This window comes from Carettochelys insculpta, chromosome 2 (assembly GCF_033958435.1).
Source record: "Carettochelys insculpta isolate YL-2023 chromosome 2, ASM3395843v1, whole genome shotgun sequence".
Lineage (NCBI taxonomy): Eukaryota > Metazoa > Chordata > Testudines > Carettochelyidae > Carettochelys > Carettochelys insculpta.
Genome location: NC_134138.1, coordinates 80,125,693 through 80,148,523, shown reverse-complemented (window position 1 = coordinate 80,148,523; position 22,831 = coordinate 80,125,693). Strand labels below are relative to the sequence as shown.

The 22,831-nt window shown below is 44.7% G+C and overlaps 1 protein-coding gene across 1 annotated transcript in view; it reads left to right on the top strand.

The window, feature by feature from the left end:
* Positions 1-22,831, top strand: part of LOC142008573 (chloride channel protein C-like) — a 115,555-nt gene that overhangs the window by 49,139 nt on the left and 43,585 nt on the right. Inside the window, exon 12 of the mRNA XM_074985804.1 lies at positions 18,598-18,764. Coding sequence (XP_074841905.1) covers positions 18,598-18,764 — 167 coding nt within the window. The remainder of the gene's footprint in view (positions 1-18,597; positions 18,765-22,831) is intronic.

Genomic DNA, 22,831 nt, shown 5'->3' with positions numbered 1-22,831 from the left:
CCAGGTGCTGCTGCGCCTGTATCCAGGCTCCCGGGGTGTGGAGGAGGAGAGAGGGGTTCCTTCCCAATTTATGCAAAATTTGTGTTATGCAGGGATTGCAAGGAATGCAACTCGCATGTAACTTGGGTTTTACTGTATAAATAAAAGTGAAAGTTCTTGAAAATTTAATGTGCAGAAGTTATTTTTAATTCGTAATAATCTCTATTTTTATTTTTTTTCAAATTACAAAAAATACTTGGCTTCTGCTACAAACCAAATTCTTGCCCAATATACTTTGTTGCCAAATTAAATGCAGTTTGAAGCTTACATGGTCATAAAAAGTGTCTGAAACCATGAAGCTGTATCTTATTTTTAATTTATATTACTCTAGAATTCAGCCAAAATTTTTCCAAACATTGAGAAAATTAATTATTTCTGGGGCAAAGTATGTTACAGCAATTTTCTTTCAGTATGGAGTCTTTATACTCTCAGACTTAAAAAGATCCCTGAAAGCAGAGGTTTATCATGCATATACTGGCACACTCCAAACAGTACTGCAAATGACCAGGGTTCAATATACTGCACTTGAGCTAATCAAAATGTTTTCAACTGCAAGTATTTTATTAAAAATGTGGGTTTGTCAAAAATGAAGGCATTTTTTGTTTTCTGCATGATTATTTGTATCTTCACTGTTTTTATTTCAATTACTTAAAAGAATTTTTTTGGTCTCAAACTTAATATTTTTGACAAAAAGGAAAAAAATGTTTGATTTTCATCTAAAAATTTTCGTGAGGGAGGGCAGGGAACCCCAATATTGTGACCACTTCTACCAAGATTTTCTCCTTGGCCTTCCTTCTCCTGCAAGCTGAGTAATTTAGCAGATGCCCAGAGGGCTCTTGTGAATTAGGAATTGAGTTCCTTGTTAACAAAACCAGAGGAGTGGCCAGATTGCGAAGTGTGTTCTTTCTGTCAACAGTAATTCAACAGAAGAGAGATGTTTTTTCGACAGCCGTACCCCACTCACCACAAGGAAGAACACTGGTGTCGAGAGACCTGTCAACAAACGGCAGGTTTGCACATTCCAAGGGGGGGTGTCTTCTGTCGACAGAAAAGGGGCTGTGTTGCCCTGGTGAACACCCTGTCCACTGTAATCAGTACTCTCTGGTTCCTGCTTCCAGCCCTTCTTAAAGCTGCAGGGAGCCTGGGGAACCTCATAGCAGGAAGCTGAGAGTGTGGGAGCATCCATGCAGCAGACAGCTCTCCCCCATGCCTTCATGGCCGCACCTTCTTGTGACTGGCAGAATGCCAGGTACCCCAAGACACAACCCCAGGCCCTTGAGGAAGCAGGTTCAGGGGTCCCAGGATCCACTCCAGGGCTCCAAGATGCATGCCCCCTCCTGGAACACGGCCATGATCCAGGCTCTGCTGGACTTGTGGGCAGAGGAGAAAATACACCACAAAGCCAGAGCCAGACACAGGAACACTGACATATATAGCCAGATGGAAGAGGCCCTGGCCCCTGCTGCACCCTTAAATAGGTGCACACCAAAGTAAAGGAGCTGCGGCAGGGGTATGTGCAGGCCCAGAACACTGTGTATTTGGAGCTGCCCTGCATCCTGTGTGTGTGTGGGGCGAGCACATCACCCCTCAGCCTTGGGGCTCAAAGCCCCCTTTGTGGAGCAGGAGACTGAGGAGGAGGACCAGCCCACCAGAGGGGCAACACCAGGATTTGGATTCCGAGACCATCAGCCTGGTCATCATGCTGGACCCAGTCCCCAGCAGTCAGGATGCCTCCCAGGCTTAGTCCGAGCTGGGCAAGGTTCCTCTGGTGAGTTCCCTGTTTGTCAAACACCTCAGGGCATGGAAGACGGGTGCAGATAGGGTGGGCTGTGAGTGTTGCTCAGCAGGCTCAGGCAGGACCCATACTGTGGTCCCAGCACATGCAACCACATGCAGTGGTAGTGTGCATCACCCAGACCCAGCAGACAGCTCCAGGGCATAGGCAGCATTTCTCTGCCAGGCTCACGGGAGGCCAGACAAGGGTTATGCCCTCAGGGAGATGGCTCTCCCAGCACTTGCCATGGCTAGAATTGGGCTAGCCACAAGGAAACTGGCTTGAATTCAGACAAACTGAGGAATGTGGCGCATAGCACAGGGGCGAAGCAGAACTTACTCCTGCGGGCAGTGCTGTGAGCCACAGGTGTGTGAGTGGGCCCCAGGGAGGGCCAGGTTGCTCCTGGCTCACCCACCACCCATGAGGGGACCCTCTGTGGCCAGAGATCTCTCTTGGTTTAGTCTATTGCGGCAGGGCTTACTGTGCAGGTTGCACTTGGCTTTGCTCCCAGGACATCCCTGTCCCTTGTCCCTGGGCCATGTTAGTCACTGCTCACAGTTGGGGGCAGGGCCTCAGGGCCTGTGTTGCATGAATGACTTGGTCTCTCCCTCTTTCTCTTCCATATAGCTGGACCTGCACTGACTGAGGGCCAGGCCACCCCATCTACACCACCAGACCACCCCTGGGAGCTGCAGGAGGCAATGGAGGATGCATGAGGATATCATGCATCCTCAAGGACATTCAACACACCCTGACATACCATGTCTGGGAAGATGTTGAGAGGAGGTTGCGGGTGTTGGATCAGTTGATGTCCCACCATGATTCTGTCACCAGCATCTGGCAGGACATGCTGGCCCAGCTACCCCCACCACTCTATACCCACCTGCCCTCTCATAAGGTGCCCTGGACCCCTGCCTGCTCCCCTGAGCAATTGGCTTTATCTCCTCTCAACCCAGACCCCACCCCAGCCCCTCCTCATCCATATCTACCCCTGGTCTCAGGCCAGCTACAGTGGGCCCCGAACACCTAGCAGGAGGTCCTGCTCCTATTCCAGTTTGCGACTTCCCCTTCCCCCATATTCTGAGGCCCCCCAACCCCTGTCCCAAGGCCTACCCCATGTCCAAGTTGAAAGGCCCCCCACCACCCCACAGTCCCAGCCACTGTTCCCCCTGACTTTGTACATAGCTTTCACATTAAACCCAGTTATTGTTCACTACACGAGCATCTGCCTTATTGTGAAGGGGTCAGGGAGGGGTGAAGGGAGGGGATGGGCCAGGGCCGTGCATCTGAGGCCCCCACTTGGGAGGCCCTGGGGAAGGTTACTGGGGTACTTGGGAGAAGCTCTCCCTCAGGGCCTCCTGGATCTGCACAACATCCCAATGGGCTTGGCAGATGGCAGCTGTGCTTGGCTGTTCATAGGCTCGCCCCTCGTGGCTGGCATCTGCCCTCAACTCTGGGAGGAAGGCCTCCCCGCTTCCCTCCACAACGTTGTGCAGGATACAACAAACTCCTACGAGCTCAAGGATGTTGTGCTCCCCCACGTCAAGGTGGGTCAGCAGGCACCTGAACCATATCTTGAGGTGGCCAAGGGCACACTCAGTCTGCAACCTGGCATGGTTCAGGCACTTGTTGAATGTTCTCTGCTGAGGTCCGGCTGTCTGGTATATGGCTTTATCAGCCATGCCATGAGGGGGTACATTGCATCCCCCACAATGCAGACTGGCATATGCATATCCCCAACTGCCAGCTCATGGTGGGGGTATGAATGTGCACACCTCCAGCTCTGGCACAGGCTGGAATTGCAGAACACATGGGCTTCATGCACCCTGCTTGACCACCCAATGTAAATGTCTGTGAACTGTCCATGGTGGTTGACCAGGGCCTGCAGCACCATGGAGTAGTAGCTCTTCCTGTTGATGAACTTGGCTGTGCGATGCTCCAGGGTGGAGATCAGGATGTGGGTCCCATTGGTGGCCCCGACACAGTTCAGGAACCCCAGGGAAGTGAATCTGGCCACAACATAGTTAAGGTGTCCCAGACAGATGAACCCTCTACATCGAGTTGATGGTCTTCATGACCTGCAGAGGGAGGTGACTGAACACACGTGTCAGGGACTGAGGTCAGGCATCCCTGGACCTTTGAGGGGGTCCCCAGCCCCCTTACTTCTGCTCCCCCATGATCCCCTGGGAGCCTACCGGTGAGGCCGCCCCCACCCAACAGCACAGCTGTGTGAGAGTGGGATGGCACAGTCCCCCAGGGCTTCACCCCCATCCCCACAAACCCGCTTCCTGATGGTCTCCCTTTAACAGGATGCTTCCCCCGCAGGTGGGGACCACAGCCCGAGGGTGTTATATCTGCTTGAACAGGGCCCCAACAGTGAACTTCCCCATGCCAAACTGGTTGCCCACCGACTGGTATCTGTTGAGGGTGGTGAGCTTCCAGAAGGAGATTGTGACCCACTTCTCTGTGGGGATGGCAGGCTGCAGCTGGGTGTTGCATCTGAGGAGTGCAGGGGTGAGCCAGGCACAGAGCTCCAAGAAGGTGGCCTTCCACAAGCAGACGTTTTGGAGCCACTACTGGTCGTCCCAGTGCTCCACGACCAGGTAGTGCCACCAGTCTGAAATGGTGTGGTGCCTCCAGAGCCACCTGTGTAGCTGGGGGTGGGGGATGGGCAGGTGCAGGTGCGTAGCTCCTACAGCCAAGACAACCATCGTGAACGTGATCTTGGGGTCAACCTCACCGAGGAACAGGAGGGCAGCTGCCAGAAAGTTCAGCACCAGCCACAGCATGTCTTCGTGGAGCCACTGCAATCCCAGGGGCAGCTCTGGCAGCATGGCCCCTAGGGGCCAGCTGTGTTGCCCACGAATGCAGGGGAAGCACAGTGGGCACTGCGAGAGCTTGCCTGTCCCCTGTAGGGGTAGGTAAGCCCACGCCGGGGCAGGGAACAGCTCTTGGAAGGAACTGGTGACCAGTAACCCTGGCTTATGTGGTTGTGGGTGGCCATTTTGCTGAAAGATCAGCAAGGTTATCTGGCCACTCTATGTTGGAATTATAGATTGCTCTTTCAATGTGCCTTAGTGTCTGGATGTGGTCTGTTGGCAGAAGTTTTGTGGCAAGAGTTCTTCCAACACAAGCTTCTGCCACTAAAATCTTGCAGGCTAGACATAGCCTGTGTGAGTGATGTGTGCAAGTAAGACTTGCTCGGGGTTCCATTATGTGGTCATGAGGAACCTATGTCCTTGCCTTCATGAGCATTTCCAGTGGCAGTCATGAGACTGTACGAAGTGTCCCTAAACAGAGGTGCCAGTGTAGGCACAATCCAAGAAGTGGTTAATCCAAGTCAGGACATACCAGTGAAGAAGCTTGTGCTGCTGTGATCAGTGTTGCAACCATGGGAGCCTTTTTTCTTCCTTTCTGTCTATTAGTTACCTTCTACTACATTATCTTTTACTAATGCTTGGGAGGAAGTGTGGCATTGGATAGTGATTTGGGAGACTCTGGCTGAATTCCTAACTGCCACATTGACCTGCCCAAGATCACACAAATCTATCCAGTGCTAACAAGGGGAGAGAATCACACTTTCTCATCTCATAAGAGTGCTGGGAGGTTAAATTCCAGTAGTGAGTGAGAGGTGTTCAGCTATTATGGTGGTCAGGCTAGATAAGTAACTAGGTATATTTTTTTAAAAAGGGATGGGTGGGAAAAGAGCCACTACCACATGTATTGGAGGGGAGGGATAGCTCAGTGATTTGAGCATTGACCCACTAAGCTGAGAGTTATGAGCTCAATCTGTGAGGAGGCCATTTAGGGTCTGGGGCAAATAGATTAAAAAAAAATCAGCCAGGGATGGAGATTGGTCCTGCTAAGAGGGCAGCAGACTGAACTTGATGACCTCTCAAGATCCCTTCTGGCTCTATGAGATGTGTATATCTCCATACACTTTTATTTATTTTTTTTATTTTATACCTGATAGGAAAACATTCTAAATGAGTGTTAGAAGATGATGTCGAGAAGAATGTCTTTTAAAACATTGATTTGGATGGCAGGCTTGTTGAAAGACATATATTGCTTTTCTGTCCTCCTAGCCCAGTTTTAACACCACAACAGCCTCCTTAAAATTGTTGTCTATTAAACTGTCAGGCAATTCAATTTAAACATCTTCTAGATGCAGTTCTTGCTACCCAATGCAACTCTAAGCCCTAATACAAAAGGGCAAGAGGTGAATGCACTTACTTACAAGGCTCAACTGTCCCTTCCTTCTCCTTGCCCAAACATGATACACGCGGTTCTGAGGAGAACCCAGAAAGGGCTGTAAAAGGCTTTCCTCACCAACCTCATGGCAACACAGATATGGTGGGGTGGTCATGTGCATGCACGCGTGTGTGTGTGTATGTGTGTGTGAGAGAGAGAGAGAGAACACAACCACCACAATATCAGATACCTCTCTCTGACTTTGCCAAGACAATAAAGGATTTGAAAGGAAAATCAAACAGGTGGGACAAGTGTATCTCACTGAAGAAACTTGCAACAGCAATCTTGAGAGAGAGCAGTAGGAAAGGAGCTCCTGCCATTAAGAAAGAATTGGTATAAATAAATATTATATGACCTGGAAAACAGGTCATGTAGAAATAATACGAGGCTGCTGCAACTACCTGAGGGCTTAGACACAGGCACCATAGAGGATTTTCTGTAGGATTTGCTAGTTAAATCTCTGAAGCATGAAGCATTTCCTGCACCACTAGTCATTGATAAAGCACATACTACAAGGACCTCACCCAGAGCCTGCTTTTTGGCTAGCAAGAGGAGACATGCCTCCACTCCTAAGACAAGATCAAATTCTGCTCTCAGCTGCGCCCATGTAAATGTAGAGATGCTTTTTTTTAAATGGCGTTATTCCATGTTTACAGTAGAGTAACTCAAAGCCAAATTTGGTGTATAATCACAGTTCTACAAGCAGATAGGTATTTTGGCAAAATCACTCACTAAGGCCCTGCCCTGTTGTTTCCCTCCTACTTTCGGTGTGAAGGTTTTAAAAAAGTGTAAGTCTTTTTGCAGAAGCAAGAGCAAGTTGAGTGCAAAATCTTAACACCAACATATTCTTCCTTCAAAACTGAGAGCAGATTTTTGAAGGGAAGCACCTTCTTTTTGCTGAGCTAGAGGAAGGTTTAATTAATTGGAAACTCACCAAGCAAGTTCTTCTCAGGGCTAGAATGTCTAATTAACCAGCCAGTCTCACCAAAATACTTTAGGGCTCAACTGACACTTTACCCCAAAACCTAAGAGGCTGCACAAAAGTTGTGTTGATAGCACCTGGTTTCCTGTCACTCAGTTGTCTGATTTTTAAACTATGGGAATTTAAAACCATTCTAAACTGTTTAGACTTATTCTCGAAAATTGTCCTGGCTTTCAGACATCCATGGCAGGGTAGGTATTTCATTCTGTTTTCTCTGGGTTGTCAGGAAAAGCTACTGTGTTTCATCTTATGCCATGAAGTAATACCAGAGCCTCTGATATTATGAAGTATATTAACTTATATACAGAAAGGGTGATGTATGCGAATGTTTAAGCCCCGAATTTATGCTCTAGAATCACTTGAGGGAAGTACTAAAGCCTGTATTATACAGCAGGCCAGCCAAGATGATCAGTGCTTCCTTCTGGCTTTGGAATCTCTAAATCTGTAAACTGAACTGCCTAGTTTTATTCAAATTATCCCCACTTCACATCTGCAATTACTAATCATTGTACTGTAGGATAATCAGATAACCTCAAATATATTAATTACTTACAGAACTGGGTTGTTGTCCCTTTTCTACCCAAGAAGACAGTTAAAATTTAGGGGCCTGGGGATGTTCCAAGTGGGAGTGAAAATTGTTGATAGTCACAGGTATTTTTATACATTTTTTTTTAAACCAAGAATGTGCAATGTCCTGTTTCTCTGACCTCATAAAAAATCAAATAGTAGGAAATAGCTTCATTTGGTCACAGCACCATAAACACTTGTCAGCCAGCACCAGACCCAAAGGCACACCTTCTAGCTCCGGGGTCAGCAATCTTTCCAAGGCAGAGTGCTGAAATGTGACCTTTTGACCTCTACATACAGTCCGAGTGCTGGCGATACTTTTTAAAGTTACTAATAGTCCTACTTACAACAGCTTCATGAATAAATAAATGAAGATGCAGAGCATTACTGTTTAGGTGGTGGTTGGTAGCATTAGCTGGTCTTTTGTTAATCCACAGATGGACCGCCCTGATATCCTGCTGCCTTAGACAACCAATGTACATCCTTCACAAAAATCTCTTCCTCATTACAAAGCCTGGCACTTTTGGAATAGCCCCCAAATGGTTGCCTGGTGTTTGGTGCTAGAAGTGAGTGAAAGGTCAGGAAGGCATCAAGGTCAAGAGCAAAGAGTTCCTAAAATCTGACCAACTGTCCCTGTCACTGACTCCTTGCATCCACTGGCCAGTCATTGGGGAGTACTGGGGGCAGAGGTTCAAAGAAGACTTGGGAGTTAGGGCCCCCATCTTCAAAGATATTTAGGCAAATAATGTCTTTTGAAACTTAATGGGAGCTGGACATAGAACTCCTATAGGCGCTTTTGAGAGCCTCAGACTTGGCCTATTTATGCCTCGGTTTCCCTATCACTAGAAGAGAGTAATTGGTTCTCTCATATTCCTTGCTAGGGAGCTCTGACAAATGGATTACCAGTCAGGACCCAATTCAGCAAATCACTTAAACACGTTGCTGAACTTCCAATCGATATCCCTGAAGTCAAGAGCACATGATCAGGTGGTAGAAGTTGAGCACGTGGTTGAAGCATTCTGTGGAATTGAGCTTTTGTTCTGAGACTGGGGCAGGGGGGAAATATTTTAATAGTAAGTAATCGTTACGTATCACTAAGGGTTGCGGGTGAATTCACTGACACAAAGGAAAAGAGGCCACCTTCCTATGGGTGCATCTGCCCTGAGTGTGAAAGCAGCTGTAAATAGGATGGGCTTGAGTGCACAGAGCAGGAGGGCAGTTGGCTGGAGGCACCTGCTGCTTTCCATAAAGTGAATGGGGGTCAGTCCGGGGTCTCTTCCTCTGCTCGCCTCTCTCCATGAGTGCCAGGTCAGCAGAGTGCCCAGTGCCCCGCACCGAGCCTAGGGAACTTACTGCCTGATAGGTGTGGAGCAGCCTGGGCACTGGCTGGGGCAAACTTCCCTCCTCTACCCAGGATTAAGGCCGGCCAGCTGGCAGCACCCACGTCTGGAACCACTGTAAGTGCTCTCCTGTCTGCGGCAGCTGCTTGCTGGGACCCTTTAACCACCCTCAAACTCATGCAGTGGTAATAGCTCCCTGAAACTTCTGCCAGGCTGCCCTGGCATACTGCACAACGTGCATTGGCAGCATGGTTTTGAGCAAGCTCCACCCTGCATGGGGGAGGAGGGGAAGGGATGAGCTCCCGCCTTGTGTGCCAATAAAAATCGGCTTGCTCACCACTGTCGGCATTCAAGTAGGGGGTTGCTGACCCCTCCTCTAGATCTCTCACAAGTATAAACTGTAGGAGACAATATTGCAGAAGATCTAAAATACACCTTTGTCAGTTGGCTCAGTTTGGCTCCTCCTTCTTTTAGAGAAATGAGGTATGTCAGTCCCCTGGTTTTAGATATTTGGGCAACATGTTTGTAGTTCCTGGAGATTTCTTGTCTCTAGAATGCTAGAGACTTCTCCACAGCCCAGGAATTGTGGAGGCCCTGTGAGTTCTGAATAGAAGAATTGTGAAGTTCTCATGGCATTTGTAATTTAGCATGAAGTTCTTACAGAGCGTAAATCTACTCCAGGCATGCTGCCTTTAGGAGTCTGATGCACAATTCCCACATGTGAGATGCTTTAAGAAGTAACATATTTCAGGAGCATGAGAACCTGGAAATCATAACTTTTCAGGCCCAATGTGACCATAGAGTTTTTTGATGGGATTTATTACTCTAATGTACTATCTTCCTGCACCCCATTTCTACAGCTATATCCAGCAGAGATGAACTATACAGGAAGTGATTGACTTTACAGGTCCTAATTAAACAGTTTTTAGTCTGTTAGAAAGTCAGTTTATGCTTATTGAACCACATAGTGATTTGTAAACTGGCATTTTAAATAATGAATATAGAGGTCTGGGTGGGAGAGACTGGTCATTTACAGACTAGTACGAAACTGAATGGTATCATATTGGAGATTCCTGTTAACGGACATGGTCCAAGACAGAGTAGTTTTATTTAAAGATGAACTTAAAAGGGAAATACACAGAGGATGTTCCTACCCTGAAAAGGACTTCTCTATGGCTTGATCCCAGATTAAAATGAGGGTGAGTTTGATAGTTCAGTCAATAGTCAGAAATTTCATAGGTATATTATTAAGTGGGAAAGAAGATGGCTCAAGTGCTTTGCACAGTATCATGAAGGACCAACTGATTACATTCTATATATAGATTAAAAGTTTGTTTATTGGGAACTTTTCATGCAAGTCTCTGTATCCCTTGAGTGCATATACTGGCAAATAACTTTAGATTAAAACAAAAAGCAGTCAAGTAGCACTTTAAAGACTAGCAAAATAATTTATTAGGTGAGCTTTCGTGGGACAGACCCACTGTCCCACGAAAGCTCACCTAATAAATTATTTTGCTAGTCTTTGAAGTGCTACTTGGCTGCTCTTTGTTTTGATAGTGTATAGACTATCACGGCTCCCTTTCTGTTACTATTCAACTTTAGATTAGGGTGGCATAGATACAACAATCACTGCCGTAAAATCCTTATGAAAGCTGCAGGGTGGGTTGCCCCACTGCGATTTCTGGAGAGTATGTGTGTTTTTTTTCTTACTTTAAGTGGTCATGTCACAGTTTTGTTGGCATCTCCTCCAGAGAAACAAGAGAAATGATCAAAAGGTTTCTGTTGTCAACAGAGAACTGAAACAGCTGCTGAAGCTGTAAGTGTTTTTTTGGCTCCATTCAGCTCATGGCAGCATAACCTTAAAATGGAACAGCTCTGCTTCCACTTGTCAGAAAAGTGATGCTTTCCTTGGAAAGTGCTTTTGTTCTATAAAATTTTGTAGAGTGAAGGTCTCTAAAGGCCCGCCAAGTGCCAGACTTGTGTGCCCAGGGCCAGACTTTACCTGGAAACCATGGAATTTAAAGACATGTCAGGATTAGAATGACCACTGCTTACTTCTCCCCTTATGTTTGTAAGATGCTATTTGTTCAGTGTCTTTCTGAATTTCCCCACAGGTGTATATCATACTTGTAAAGAATACTGATGAATTCTTACAAAGGATTCCTGTCTGCCATGGTCAACATTCTGTGAATCTAGGGAGGGAGGGAATAGATTCTGTCCCTTCCTTGATGCCTGCTTGGTGAGGAAGGCAGCTTGTATGTTTGAAAACACAGTCATATGTATTGCAGTCACTTGCAGCTTTCTTATTCATTTATGTAATTGTGAACTATTCCCTTTCTGCATTTGTGAAGAGACTGTAAATAAGATTTCTTGCCAAATAACTATTAACTAGAGGGAAGTGATTCATTCCTTGCAACTGGGTGAGTATTCCTTTTTCATGAATGGCAATAAAAATATTTGGGAATGTGCTCTTTATCTCAACAGCCTGCAGTGTAATGAAGTTCTGTTGTGACCATATTCACAAAGCTAAACATGAAAGATGCTAAGCATAGGCTGCTTGAAAATGGTATGTGGTTTTTGAACAGTCTGGTTTAAGTAAACTGCATCTGCCCTTCTTGCTTTGATGTGTCATGCCTGGCGATGCACTTAATAAAATACATAATTATGTGTTATGTAATAAAACAGAACTAATATCAATGTGCCTAATGAATTATAATGATGTGGAGGCTTGGGAAACCCAGAGCTGTGAAGCCTGGTGAAAAGTGACATGTGTAACAAAAGAAGATATTGTTTTGAAACATTTTGCTAATAAATTACTTAGCAAAAGCAAGATTAAACTTAATAGCTTGCTGAGATTATGAAGTACCAGCTCAGAGTGCTTCCATACTGTATCAGCACTCTAGCTGTTGGGCAAATAATATTTTGGCATAGCTTGTTGCACCCATGAGATCAAAAGGAGAAAAGGTTGGCTGCCTATTAAAAATTTGTGTGCCCACTTTGAATATATATGGGTATAAAACTAAATTACCCCTTAGGGAACTGCTCCTAAAGTGCCGGTTAGAAAGAAGATGTAAACATTTTTGTTGCTCTTCTCTTTCCATTCTTGCCCATAAGTTAAGGAAGTATGGATTGGATACATGGACTATAAGATGGATAGAAAGCAGGATTGACGGTCAGGCTCAACGGGTAGTGGTCAGTTCCTCAATATCTGGATGGTGATCGGTTTCAAGCAGAGTGCAGCAAAGCTCAGTTCTGGGGCCAGTGTTGTTCAACATCTTTATTAATAACCTGGATGAAGGACTGGATTGAACCCTCAGCAAGTTTGCTGATGACACCAAGCTAGGGGGAGAGGTAGATATGTTGGAAGATAGAGATAGGATCCAGGGTGACCTGGATAAATTGGAGGATTGGGCCAAAAGAAATCTGATGCGGCTCTACAAGGAGAAGTGTGGAGTTCTGCACTTGGGATGGAAGAATCCCAAGCATTGTTATCGGCTGGGAACTGACTGGCTACGCAGCAGTACAGCAGAAAGAGACCTGGGGTTATGGTGGATAAAAGGCTGGATATGTGTAAACAGACAGTGTGCCCTTGTAGCCAAGAGGGCTAACAGCATATTGGGGTACATTAGGAGAAGAATTGTGAGCAGAGCTAGAGAAGTTGTTGTTCCCCTCTACTTGGCACTGGTGAGGCCACATCTGGATTAATGCATCCAGTTTTGGGCCCACCAGTATAGAGAGGATGTGGATGTGCTGGAACAGGTTCAGCAGAGGGTGATTGAAATGACTAAGGGGCTGGAGCACATGATAAGGAGAAGCTGAGGGATATGGGCTTGTTTAGTTTGCAGAAGAGAAGACTGATGGAGTGATTTAATAGCAGCCTTCAACTTCCTGAAGGAGAGCTCTAAAGAGGGTGGAGAGAAACTGTTCTTAATGGTGACAGATGGTAGAACAAGGAGCAATGGTCTGAAGTTACAGAAGGAGAGGAGCAGGTTGGATATTTGGAAAAATTGCTTTACCAGGAGGGTGGTGGAGCCTCGAATGCATTGCCTAGAGAGGTGGTGGAATGTCCATCCTGAGAGGTTTGTAAGTCCCAGCTTGACAAAGTCTTGGTTGGGATGACTTATTTTGGGGCTGATCCTGCTTGAAGCAGGGGGCTGGACTTGATGACCTCCTGAGGTCCCTTCCAGCCCTAAGATTCTTTGATTCTATAATTTTCTTCCATGTCTTTATCCTGTTCATCTCCCACTTGCTTTTTTGTCTTTCCCCACGCTCCATATCTGCTCTTTTCCGCCCGCCCCCATGCTTCACATCTCCTTCTATACTGTGATCAGACTGAAGAGTCTTCTGTCAGGGTCTGGGAAGACCTAATAATCCTTCAGGCTTGGCCATTGATCCCTTTGGTGTAGGGCCAGGGTGGGTAGAGTGGCTGGTGTTGTTCTATACTTTGAGCCTGTAAGCAGGAGGGAACGGATGGCACTTCAATGAACTCAGGATGCTGATAAAGCATGGTTGGGGTGCTATTTGTTCAACGCTGGATCCCTTCAATCCATCAGAGTTTTTACAAATTGAGTTCTATGCTTCTTGAATCTGTCTGAGGGTAGGTCCACACAGCAAAGTAATTTCGAAATAACAGCTGTTATTTCAAGAGAACTTTGCTAGCATCTACACAACACAACCGCTATTTCAAAATAATTTGGAAATAGTGGTTGGCTTATTTTGGAACAGGTAAACCTCATTCCATGAGGAATAATGCCTATTTCTAAATGAGCCATAGTGCAGCCAATGGCTCTATTTGGAAATAGCCTCTATTTGTGTAGATGCTCTATTCTGAAATAGCTGAGCGCAATTTCGAAATATCTTTTGTGTGTAGCAGCATTATTTTGAAAAAAACTATTCTGGAAAATCTCTTCTGAAATAGCTTATTTTGAAATAACATTGCTGTGTAGACATAGCCTCATGAGAGATTCAGAAAGAGCACTTTGTTTCTGCATCAGCACTAGAACCTTGTCCTTCACCTGTCTCTTTTTGAATGGCTTTTGCTGTTGCATTCCTTGCAGTTGGTGCTAAGACCAGAATGCTATTACACAACAGTTGCTTATATTGTACTCAGGGCACTCTTCCAGTTGTGCTGGACACGTTTGTGTATGTGGTGATTCTTTCCCTCTGTATTGCAATCAAATCTGAGCTCTCCTTATATTCCATAAGTCTTTGTGTGCATTTTTGAAAAGAAGCACTTCATGACTTTCGTTGCTTGCTAGCAGTATCATTTAGAAAGCTCTGTCTTCTTTAGCCCTACTAAGTCAAGATCATTTTTCATGCAAACCATACTTTAAACTGGTGATTCACTGTCCGTATAGCCAAAACTAATTTGTTCTTTAATTAGTCTATATGTTAACTTTCAGAATTATAGGACTAGCAGATCTTTAAGTTAAGGATCAGTAGTCTTACTTGTAATCTGTTTTTAATGAAGAATAGGTGTCTATATCAAGTGATGTTCTTGGACTGATCAAAGCTTTATTGACATTTATGAATTATTTTGTTTAGTGGTTTGCTCTCCCCTTCATATTCTCACTTTGAATGTATTGTTGATGCCAAGGCCTCTGATAAATATCAGAGGGGTAACTGTGTTAGTCTGTATCAGCAAAAGCGAGGTGTCCTGTGGCACCTTATAGGCTAACAGAATTTTTGGAGCATAAGCTTTTGTGGGCAAAGACCAACTTCGTCAGATGCAAGTAAGGCCTCTGATGTTTTTGCCCTCCTCATTTTAACTTCAATTCTGCTTGCTTCCAGGAAAATTTCAAAACCTTGTTATCATCTCCTTTATTTTCCATATCAAGTGAAAGTTCAGGGGAGCTTAATTTGCTCTAATTTTGCCAGATATTTAGTTTACTTTTGCTTCCATGTAATTAAGATGTGACCGGTAAGAGTTCTGGTTACTGACATGTATTAACTGGTTCCAGCTGTCTGACATTGGCCTGTAAATTAATGTCTTTGTTGCACTTTTGCTCATTTCAGTGCATATGTTATTTACTGAATGCTGAACAGTCGGTAGTCCACAACTCAAAGAAGAGAGGAAACCCATAGGTTGATGTAGAACTGAAGATGGGATTAAAAGCTAGTGAACATAGAAACTTTAGTATTAATTACATAGCAGAACTGTTAAGATCTAGGTAGTTTAATGAGATCTCAACATACTCTGAAGAAGATAATAGATGATGGAATCCCTTGGTGATGTTCAATCATAGAATCATAGACTTCTAGGGCTGGAAGGGACCTCAGGAGGTCATCTAGTCCAGCCCTCTGCCTAAAGCAGGATCAACCCCAACTAAATCATCCTAGCCATGACTATGCCAAGCCAGAACTTAAAAATCTCTAGGGATGGAGATTCCACCATCTGTCTCGGTAACGCATTCCAGTGCTTCACCACCCTCCTGGTGAAATAGTTTTTCCTAATATCTACCCTACACGTCTTCCCCTGTAACTTCAGTCCGTTGCTCCTGTTCTGCCATTTGTCACCCCTGTGAACAGTCTCTGTCCATTCTCTTTAGAGCCCCCTTTCAGGAAGTTGAAGGTTGCTATCAAATTGACCCTCAGACTTCTCTTCTGCAAACTGAGTAAGCCCAGATCTCTCAGCTTCTTTGACAAGATTCAGCAAAAACTCTAGGAAAATACGTGAGTTTAGAGCAGTGAGAGAACCACAAACATGCTTATATGTGGGACAGACAACAGAGTCCATGACCAGTGCAAGCTAATATTTTGTAAAGATTATGAATGTGTAACTGAAGCACTTAGCAAAATTCATCATCTGTCCTTAATGAGAAGTCTTTTAGAATTTAGTGGTGATAATGATTTTTCTGTACAACTGTATACCAATGTAGAGAATGCTCTGTTAAATGCTATATGGTGACTTAAAAATCTCTAGGAACAATACCATTTTTATTGCCTTTTAAAGTAGTTTCTGTAGAATCCTATTAGTTTCATGTCTGTTAATTCTATAAAAACTTTTCCATAAGGGAGAATAGCAAGATGCTTTTAAATAGCCTTAAAAGGAATCCACAGTGGAGTCTCCTTCCAAATGAGTGAGCTGTAGCACATATGATGAAGCAATTTTAAAAATCCCACAGTTGCTGTTTTTCTTTTAAATGACATTTTACTGGTGTTGTTAAAATAAAGCAGTCAGATTTAAGGTTTATGAAGCTATTCAAAGAATGCTGCAAAGATATTAGATGTCATATTAACTATGTCCAAACAGAAAGGACAGTTACATGACCCTGTCATACAAGGTCATGCTTCTCACCCAAACCCTTTTTGTGGTCTTTAAATCACTCTTAATGTTATGATTTGGAACACAGAAATGAGCGCAGGATATGGGGTGAAAGTGCAATCATTGGGTAAATGTGCTAAGGCTACCAGCTTATCAGGCAGGCTTACTCATGGTTTTAAACTTAGATTTTTGGGTTCTTTTTATTATTTTTTCTAGCTGATATCGCAATATACCATATATTATTATGTTGTAATATAATGTATCCAAAATTGTGTGTGTGTGTGTGTGTGTGTGTGTGTGTGTGTGTGTCAGCACACTGAGAAAGAAGTTTGAATGGAAAAGAAATGAAAATCAAACCTTTAGGATGTAAGTGTATGGGAAATAAATAATGGGCAGCTGGAGAATATAGATTGGATAAAATTTTCTGTTACAAAACAAATGTTTTAAAAAGACAATTTGCAGTGGAATGATGCTGTAGAAATATGTTAACCAACATAAATATTTCATCGCAGCTCATGTTTTCTTCCACGTCACTTTTTTAGGACACTGCAGTGATGTTCTGTAACCAAGGGTGCAATTTTGTACAGTGAAATAGAGTTTAGAAAGAAAGGGAGAGCAATTAACTTCAGTTTCATCTTACTAGACTATTTTCTGATAACACGATATACACCTACATTGCACATCTAGTATGTGGTCTGCAGTTGTCAGCCCTGGGCTGTGGAGAACAAACGACAGAATATTTTTGCCATGTGCAGCATAAGGAAAGAACAGCCAGACCAAGCATGCCTAATCGTGGGGAACCCATGTCAATATTTGCAGCAGTAATAGAGTCACACTGCTAGTTTTCCTCCTCTTCCTTGTGTATCTTGACCTGAGCTTCTTCTGGGGGCTGCTTGTGTTCATCTCCAGCATCCTCTAGGATGATGTTTACCTGAGGCAGCCTGTACAAGGAGTAACAGCAACGAAGGGTCCTGTGGCACCTTATAGACTAACAGAAGAGTTTTGAGCATGAGCTTTCGTGAGCACAGACTCACTTCATCAGATGCTGGTCTTGGAAATCTGCAGGGCCAGGTATAAATAAGCCAGAGCAAGGGTGGGGATAACAAGGTTAGCTCAGTCAGCAAGGGTGAGGCTTACTATCAGCAGTTGATCTGGAGGTGTGAACACCAAGGGAGGGGAAACTGCTTTTGTATTTAGCCAGCCATTCACAGTCTTTGTTTAAGCCTGAGCTGAGGGCGTCGAATTTGCAGATGAATTGTAGCTCAGCAATTTGTCTTTGGAGTCTGGTCCTGAAATTTCTTTGCTGTAGGATAGCTACTTTTAAGTCTGCTACTGTGTGGCCTGGGAGATTGAAGTGCTCTCCTATGAGTTTTTGTATATTACCATTTCTAATATCTGATTTGTGTGCGTTTATTCTTTTACGTAGAGACTGTCCAGTTTGTCCGATGTATATAGCAGAGGGGCATTGCTGGCACATGATGGCATAAATTGTATTGGTAGATGTGCAGCTGAATGAACCCACGATGGTGTGGCTGATCTGGTTAGGTCCTGTAATGGTGTTGCTGGTGTAGATATGTGGGCAGAGCTGGCAACGAGGTTTGTTGCATGGATGGGTCCCTGAGTTAGAGTGACTGTGGTGCGGTGTGTAGTTGCTGGTTAGGATTTGCTTCAGGTTGGCAGGTTGTCTGTGGGCAAGGACTGGTCTGCCTCTCAAGGCCTGTGCAAGTGGGGGATCATTGTCCAGGATGGGTTGTAAATCCCTGATGATGCGCTGTAGAGGTTTTATCTGAGGACTGTAGGTGATGGCTAGTGGTGTTCTGTTGGTTTCTCTCTTGGACTTGTCCTGTAGTAAGAGGTAAGTAGTCTATAAGGTGCCACAGGACCCTTCGTTGCTGTTACAGATCCAGACTAACACAACTACCCCTCCGATACTTGTACAAGGAGTGTGCTTTGTCAGGAAGCCGGAAGAAGAATTGTGGAGAAACTGTGTAATCTATTGGATCCAGCAAGGAGGCAAAATCAGTAATTTGATTTGTTTTTAATTTGGAAATATTTGTCACAGTGGCAGGGCATTAAAATTTGATTGCTCCATCTCTCCTTACTCAGGCCCAATAGAAGAGATGATTATGAGCCACCTGAAATCTAGGAATCCAATATATTTTAAATAAAAGTGTAGTTGTAAAAGGATGAGGAGTTCATTTCTGCTTTCAGTAGGGAACAGGTCACCTTTCTGATTCCATTTATTTTAACCCTTGTATCTTGTCAAGGAGTCAATATTCTTGTTCCAGTTCCCAATGAATATGCAATGCAGCCATTGCTATCCCTGTTTTCTCCAAATATGTCAGTTCAGTAATGGGAAATTCCTCATTCTCTTTTTCAGGTGGAGATCACAAATGATGTGCAGTCCTTGCTACTTGTGATGCTGGCTGTCGTGGTGGCCAAGATGATTGGAGACTGGTTTAACATGTCCCTGTATAGCTCCTTACTGAAGCTGAAATGCATTCCTTACTTAGATTCTGAGCCTTTTGCAAGCCACAGGAAAAAACGGTATGTTTACTAATTTTAATGGTGTTTAATGGAGTGCCTAATTATATCTTCATATACATGTGTGGTCTTTGTTAATTGAGGACCAAATGCTCTGGGGTATTGAATAAAGGACCAAAGGCAGGGCTTGTGGCATGCAAATTGAATTAGTGTATTCAACACTCAGATATCTCTAGCAATTCCTAAGCCAGGCAATATTTAAAAGAAAGGTGTGAATGCTCTAACAGAAATTCTGTGAGACTTGTGAGGGAATCATAGTAATTTTTCTGATTTGATTATTGGCAAATGTTTCCAGCTTGCTTGTTGACTAATGCGATTCTTTTCCTGAAGCATAGGAATTGCTATGCCAGATCAAACTAATATTTGGTCTAATGCGTTAGTTTGTCTTGGTAGCAGCCACTGCCAAAAGCTTCATCACTGTAGTGGACACTTATGTAATGTCTGACCTGTAGAGAGAATTTATTTCCTAAATCAGGAAGTTACAGTTTGGCCGGTGCTGCAGAGCATGAAGTTTTATAGCCATTGTATTTTTATGTTCTCTAAAGTTAGTGTGTGGCTGCCTTTTGGAAGGGGCATGTAAATGCAAGCAGATTGAAAATGCTAATGAGGCACTGATATGACTATTCAGTGCCTCATTTGCAAAATGGCAGCCACTTGCCATGTTCAAAGTGCTACTTTTGAAATGCAAAATACCTGTGTAGATGGTGTTTCTTAAAAAGGAAGCCCTGCTTTCAAAAGCACCCTTCTTCCTGAAAATAATTAGCAAGAAGGGCGCTTTTGAAAGCGGGCTTACTTTTGAAGGAACCCCTCATCTACACGGCTATTTTGCATTTCAAAAGTGGCACTTTCGATGTGGCGAGTGGCTGCCATTGTCCAAATGAGGTGCTGAATAGTGTAGTAAGCAACAGTGCAGTAAGCAACAGTTCAACTATAGGCTGAACAAGTGCAGAATGGTGGTAGAATGTGCTTTTGGCCATGTAAAAGCCAGGTTAAGGAGCCTCCTGACTTGGTTAGACCTCAGTGAAAGCAATATTCCCTTCATGGTGGCAGCCTGCTGTGTGCTCCATACTTCACGTGAGATAAGGGGGAAATTTTCATTGCAGGCTGGAGGGCTGAATTAGATAACCTGGCCAATAATTATGAGCATCCAGACACTAGAGCAACACAGAGAGCACAGCAAGGGGCACTGCTACTCAGGGAGGCTTTGAAAAACAGCTTTATGAATGACCAGACAGTGACATGACAGTCACGTCTGGTGCTTTTAAGGAGGTGCCCCCTGTATGATGTGTGTTGGTCTGTAAATCCTGGAACCTCTCCCTCATCCACACGCAAAACAAGCAATAAAGACACTGTTTTTTTTGAGCTTTATTGTTTTTATTCAGACAACAGTAAAGGAATTCATGGCAGGTGCTTTGTGGGGCAGGTGAGCAAGGGCAAGAGGCATTTTGCCGTTACAGATGGGGGAATGTCAGTCTTCTGTTCTGAGAAGAATCCCAGGGAGTGGAATGCAAGGTTGCCCTCGACCCCTCCCCATTCTGGGGCACCAAAGAGGGGAGGTTAGGAAACATGGCAAAGAGACCATGTGGTTTATCATGGTCTGCAATGGGGCTCTGTGCTCTTGTACCAGGCACCTCAGGAGCGTTCTTTGCTGCCTCATCAGCTGCAACTTCTCCTCTTTGGTTTGGACTTCATGCTGTCTGAGCATTCTCCTGTCCTCCTGATCCACCTGCCTCCCCTCCAGCGTGTTTCCTCCCGGCATTCAGCAGTACTCTGTCTGTGCAGGCAACTTGCATATGCTCTGGGAATATATCTTCGTGCATGCAATTTCTTCTTTGGATCTCTGCCAGTCTAAGAGCTGGAGGGAGGGTGGGGTGGAGCATTGGTCAACCAGCCCACTGTTGAGCACACTGCAACAAAACATAAGTGAAGGCCAGACATTAAGGAGAACATTTACTATAAATGAGGTAAGTTGTACAACACACAAAGGAATTTCATGAAAGAGCCTGTATGGCATACAATGGGCATGTATTATGTGCAAAGACAAATTCTGGCTTTTAAGCATCTTCTGAGCAGCAGGTGCTGCATGGAGACGTTAAGGGACCGGCTTGTCTAGGGACCTTCTTGACTTGGTTTGCTTTCAGGCATGGTAATGCACAGATTGGGGCATACTTTTAAGCCTGTGAGTCCAAAAGCAGTTTCTGCACTGTGCATGTTACAGTGATGGTGGTGTATGGCTCGTGGTGTTGTGGCGGTGTGGCTGTCACAGTTGCGGCATGCTCTCCCCACCCTTGTCTGGGACACTGAAAGTTTTCCTTCTCTCAGGAGTGCAGGGAAAGGAGGGGAGAGGAATGGCCCAGGCATGATGGACCAGCTTTTGCTATTCTGATAACATAATGCTCCTTTTCCTGCCTCATCTAGGTTGCCAAGAGAGATACTATCCTCCTTAGAATAACAAACATTGATAAGGAACAGATGCTGACTGAATGTGGGCAGAAGGGTGGTTGATATGCTGCACTGCTCTGTTGTGACGTGACTCCAGATTACTTACTGGTGGTTCAGTGAGGAAAGGTGTCCTACCAAAAGGTTGAAATTAGGAAGACCGCCCCTGCCCCCCCCCCCCCAAAAAAAAAAAAAACCCTTGTGAGAAGAATTAAAGAGTCCCTGTCTGAGAGTTTTATGGAGCTGTTCAGGGAGGATTGGCTCTCCATTCCCAGAAATGTTAACGAGTTGTTCCAGGGGTCCTGGACTGTGTAGGTACAGCACTCACCACAGATCACACCCAATTACCATAACCCACTCTTATCATGAATAAAAATGAGAACTCACCAGAGATGCCCTCCCCACCATCAGGGTCTGGCTGTGTAAAGAACAGGGGTGGGAGGGGTGGGACAACATCCAAAGTTTCAAAAAGTTCCTGGCTGTCAGTGAGATCAGCTGCATTGTTCATCTGTTGATCATTGTCATCCTCTTTCTCCTCCTCCATGTCCTCCTTGCTGTTGCCAGAGGCTGCTTGATCAATCTCTTGGGTGTTATCCATGGACTGTTTGGGGACAGTGGGTTGGGATCCCCTAGAATCCCTTGCAGTTGCTCATAGAAACAAAATGTTTGCAGTGGTATGTGTGCTTGAGCTCCTTTATTTTCATACGGCACTGGTGGTTGTCCCAGGTGTATCCTTTTTCCACCATTCCCTGTGAAATCTTGGCATAGATGTCTGCATTCCTTTTTCTGCTTCATATTTCTGTCAGCACAGATTCATCCCCCCCACAGAGCAATGAAGTCCTGGATCTTCATGCTGGAGCTCATCTGCTACCCTGGGAATTCCTGGCCAGATGTGCTGCTGAGGTGTGCTGCCTGTTCCACTTACCACACTGGCTAAATAGGAAATAAAATTCAAACTTTCATGGGCCATTTCCTGTACACCTGGAGAGCAGTGGAGCTGAAAGTAGTGGCCCACGTGGTCACATTGGGACAGTGTGGGACACCTCTAGGAGGCCAAGACGTTGAATTTCACAATGTTCCACCTACACTATCCTAAAGTCAGCTGTGCATGGTTGATTTTGAATGTTACTCCTTGTTAAAAGCAGGAATACAAAAGTTGACCTGAGGAGCCCTTAAAGTCAAAGGAATCGACCCTCTAGTGTGGACTGTTTGCTTAGAAAATTGATCTAAGTCATCTAAATTCTAACTAACCTTCTAGTGTAGACTAGGCCTAAAAAATAGAAATGTTTCTGCAGCTGTGCTAGCAGTGACAGGGGTTAGGCATCCCAAATATTTACCTACTGTCTCCAAAAGGATGCACCTGGAATGGGTAGTGCCTCCTGTCTCTGCAGTACACTTCTATTTTTAGCGCAAAAGCTTGATCAGCACTAATGTAGGTATGTCTAGTGAAGCTGAAAATTGTACCCCTATGTTCAAGTGTAGACACCCACAGTTTCTGTCTGCTTATCAGACTCATTTGATTAACATTTAGCCAGGTCCAATAGCTAGTCATAGATGGCTACTGCTGTATTACCTACTTCCTCCGGTATTATAGTCCATTGGATAGTCTTGTATCCTCAAAGGAAACTTTG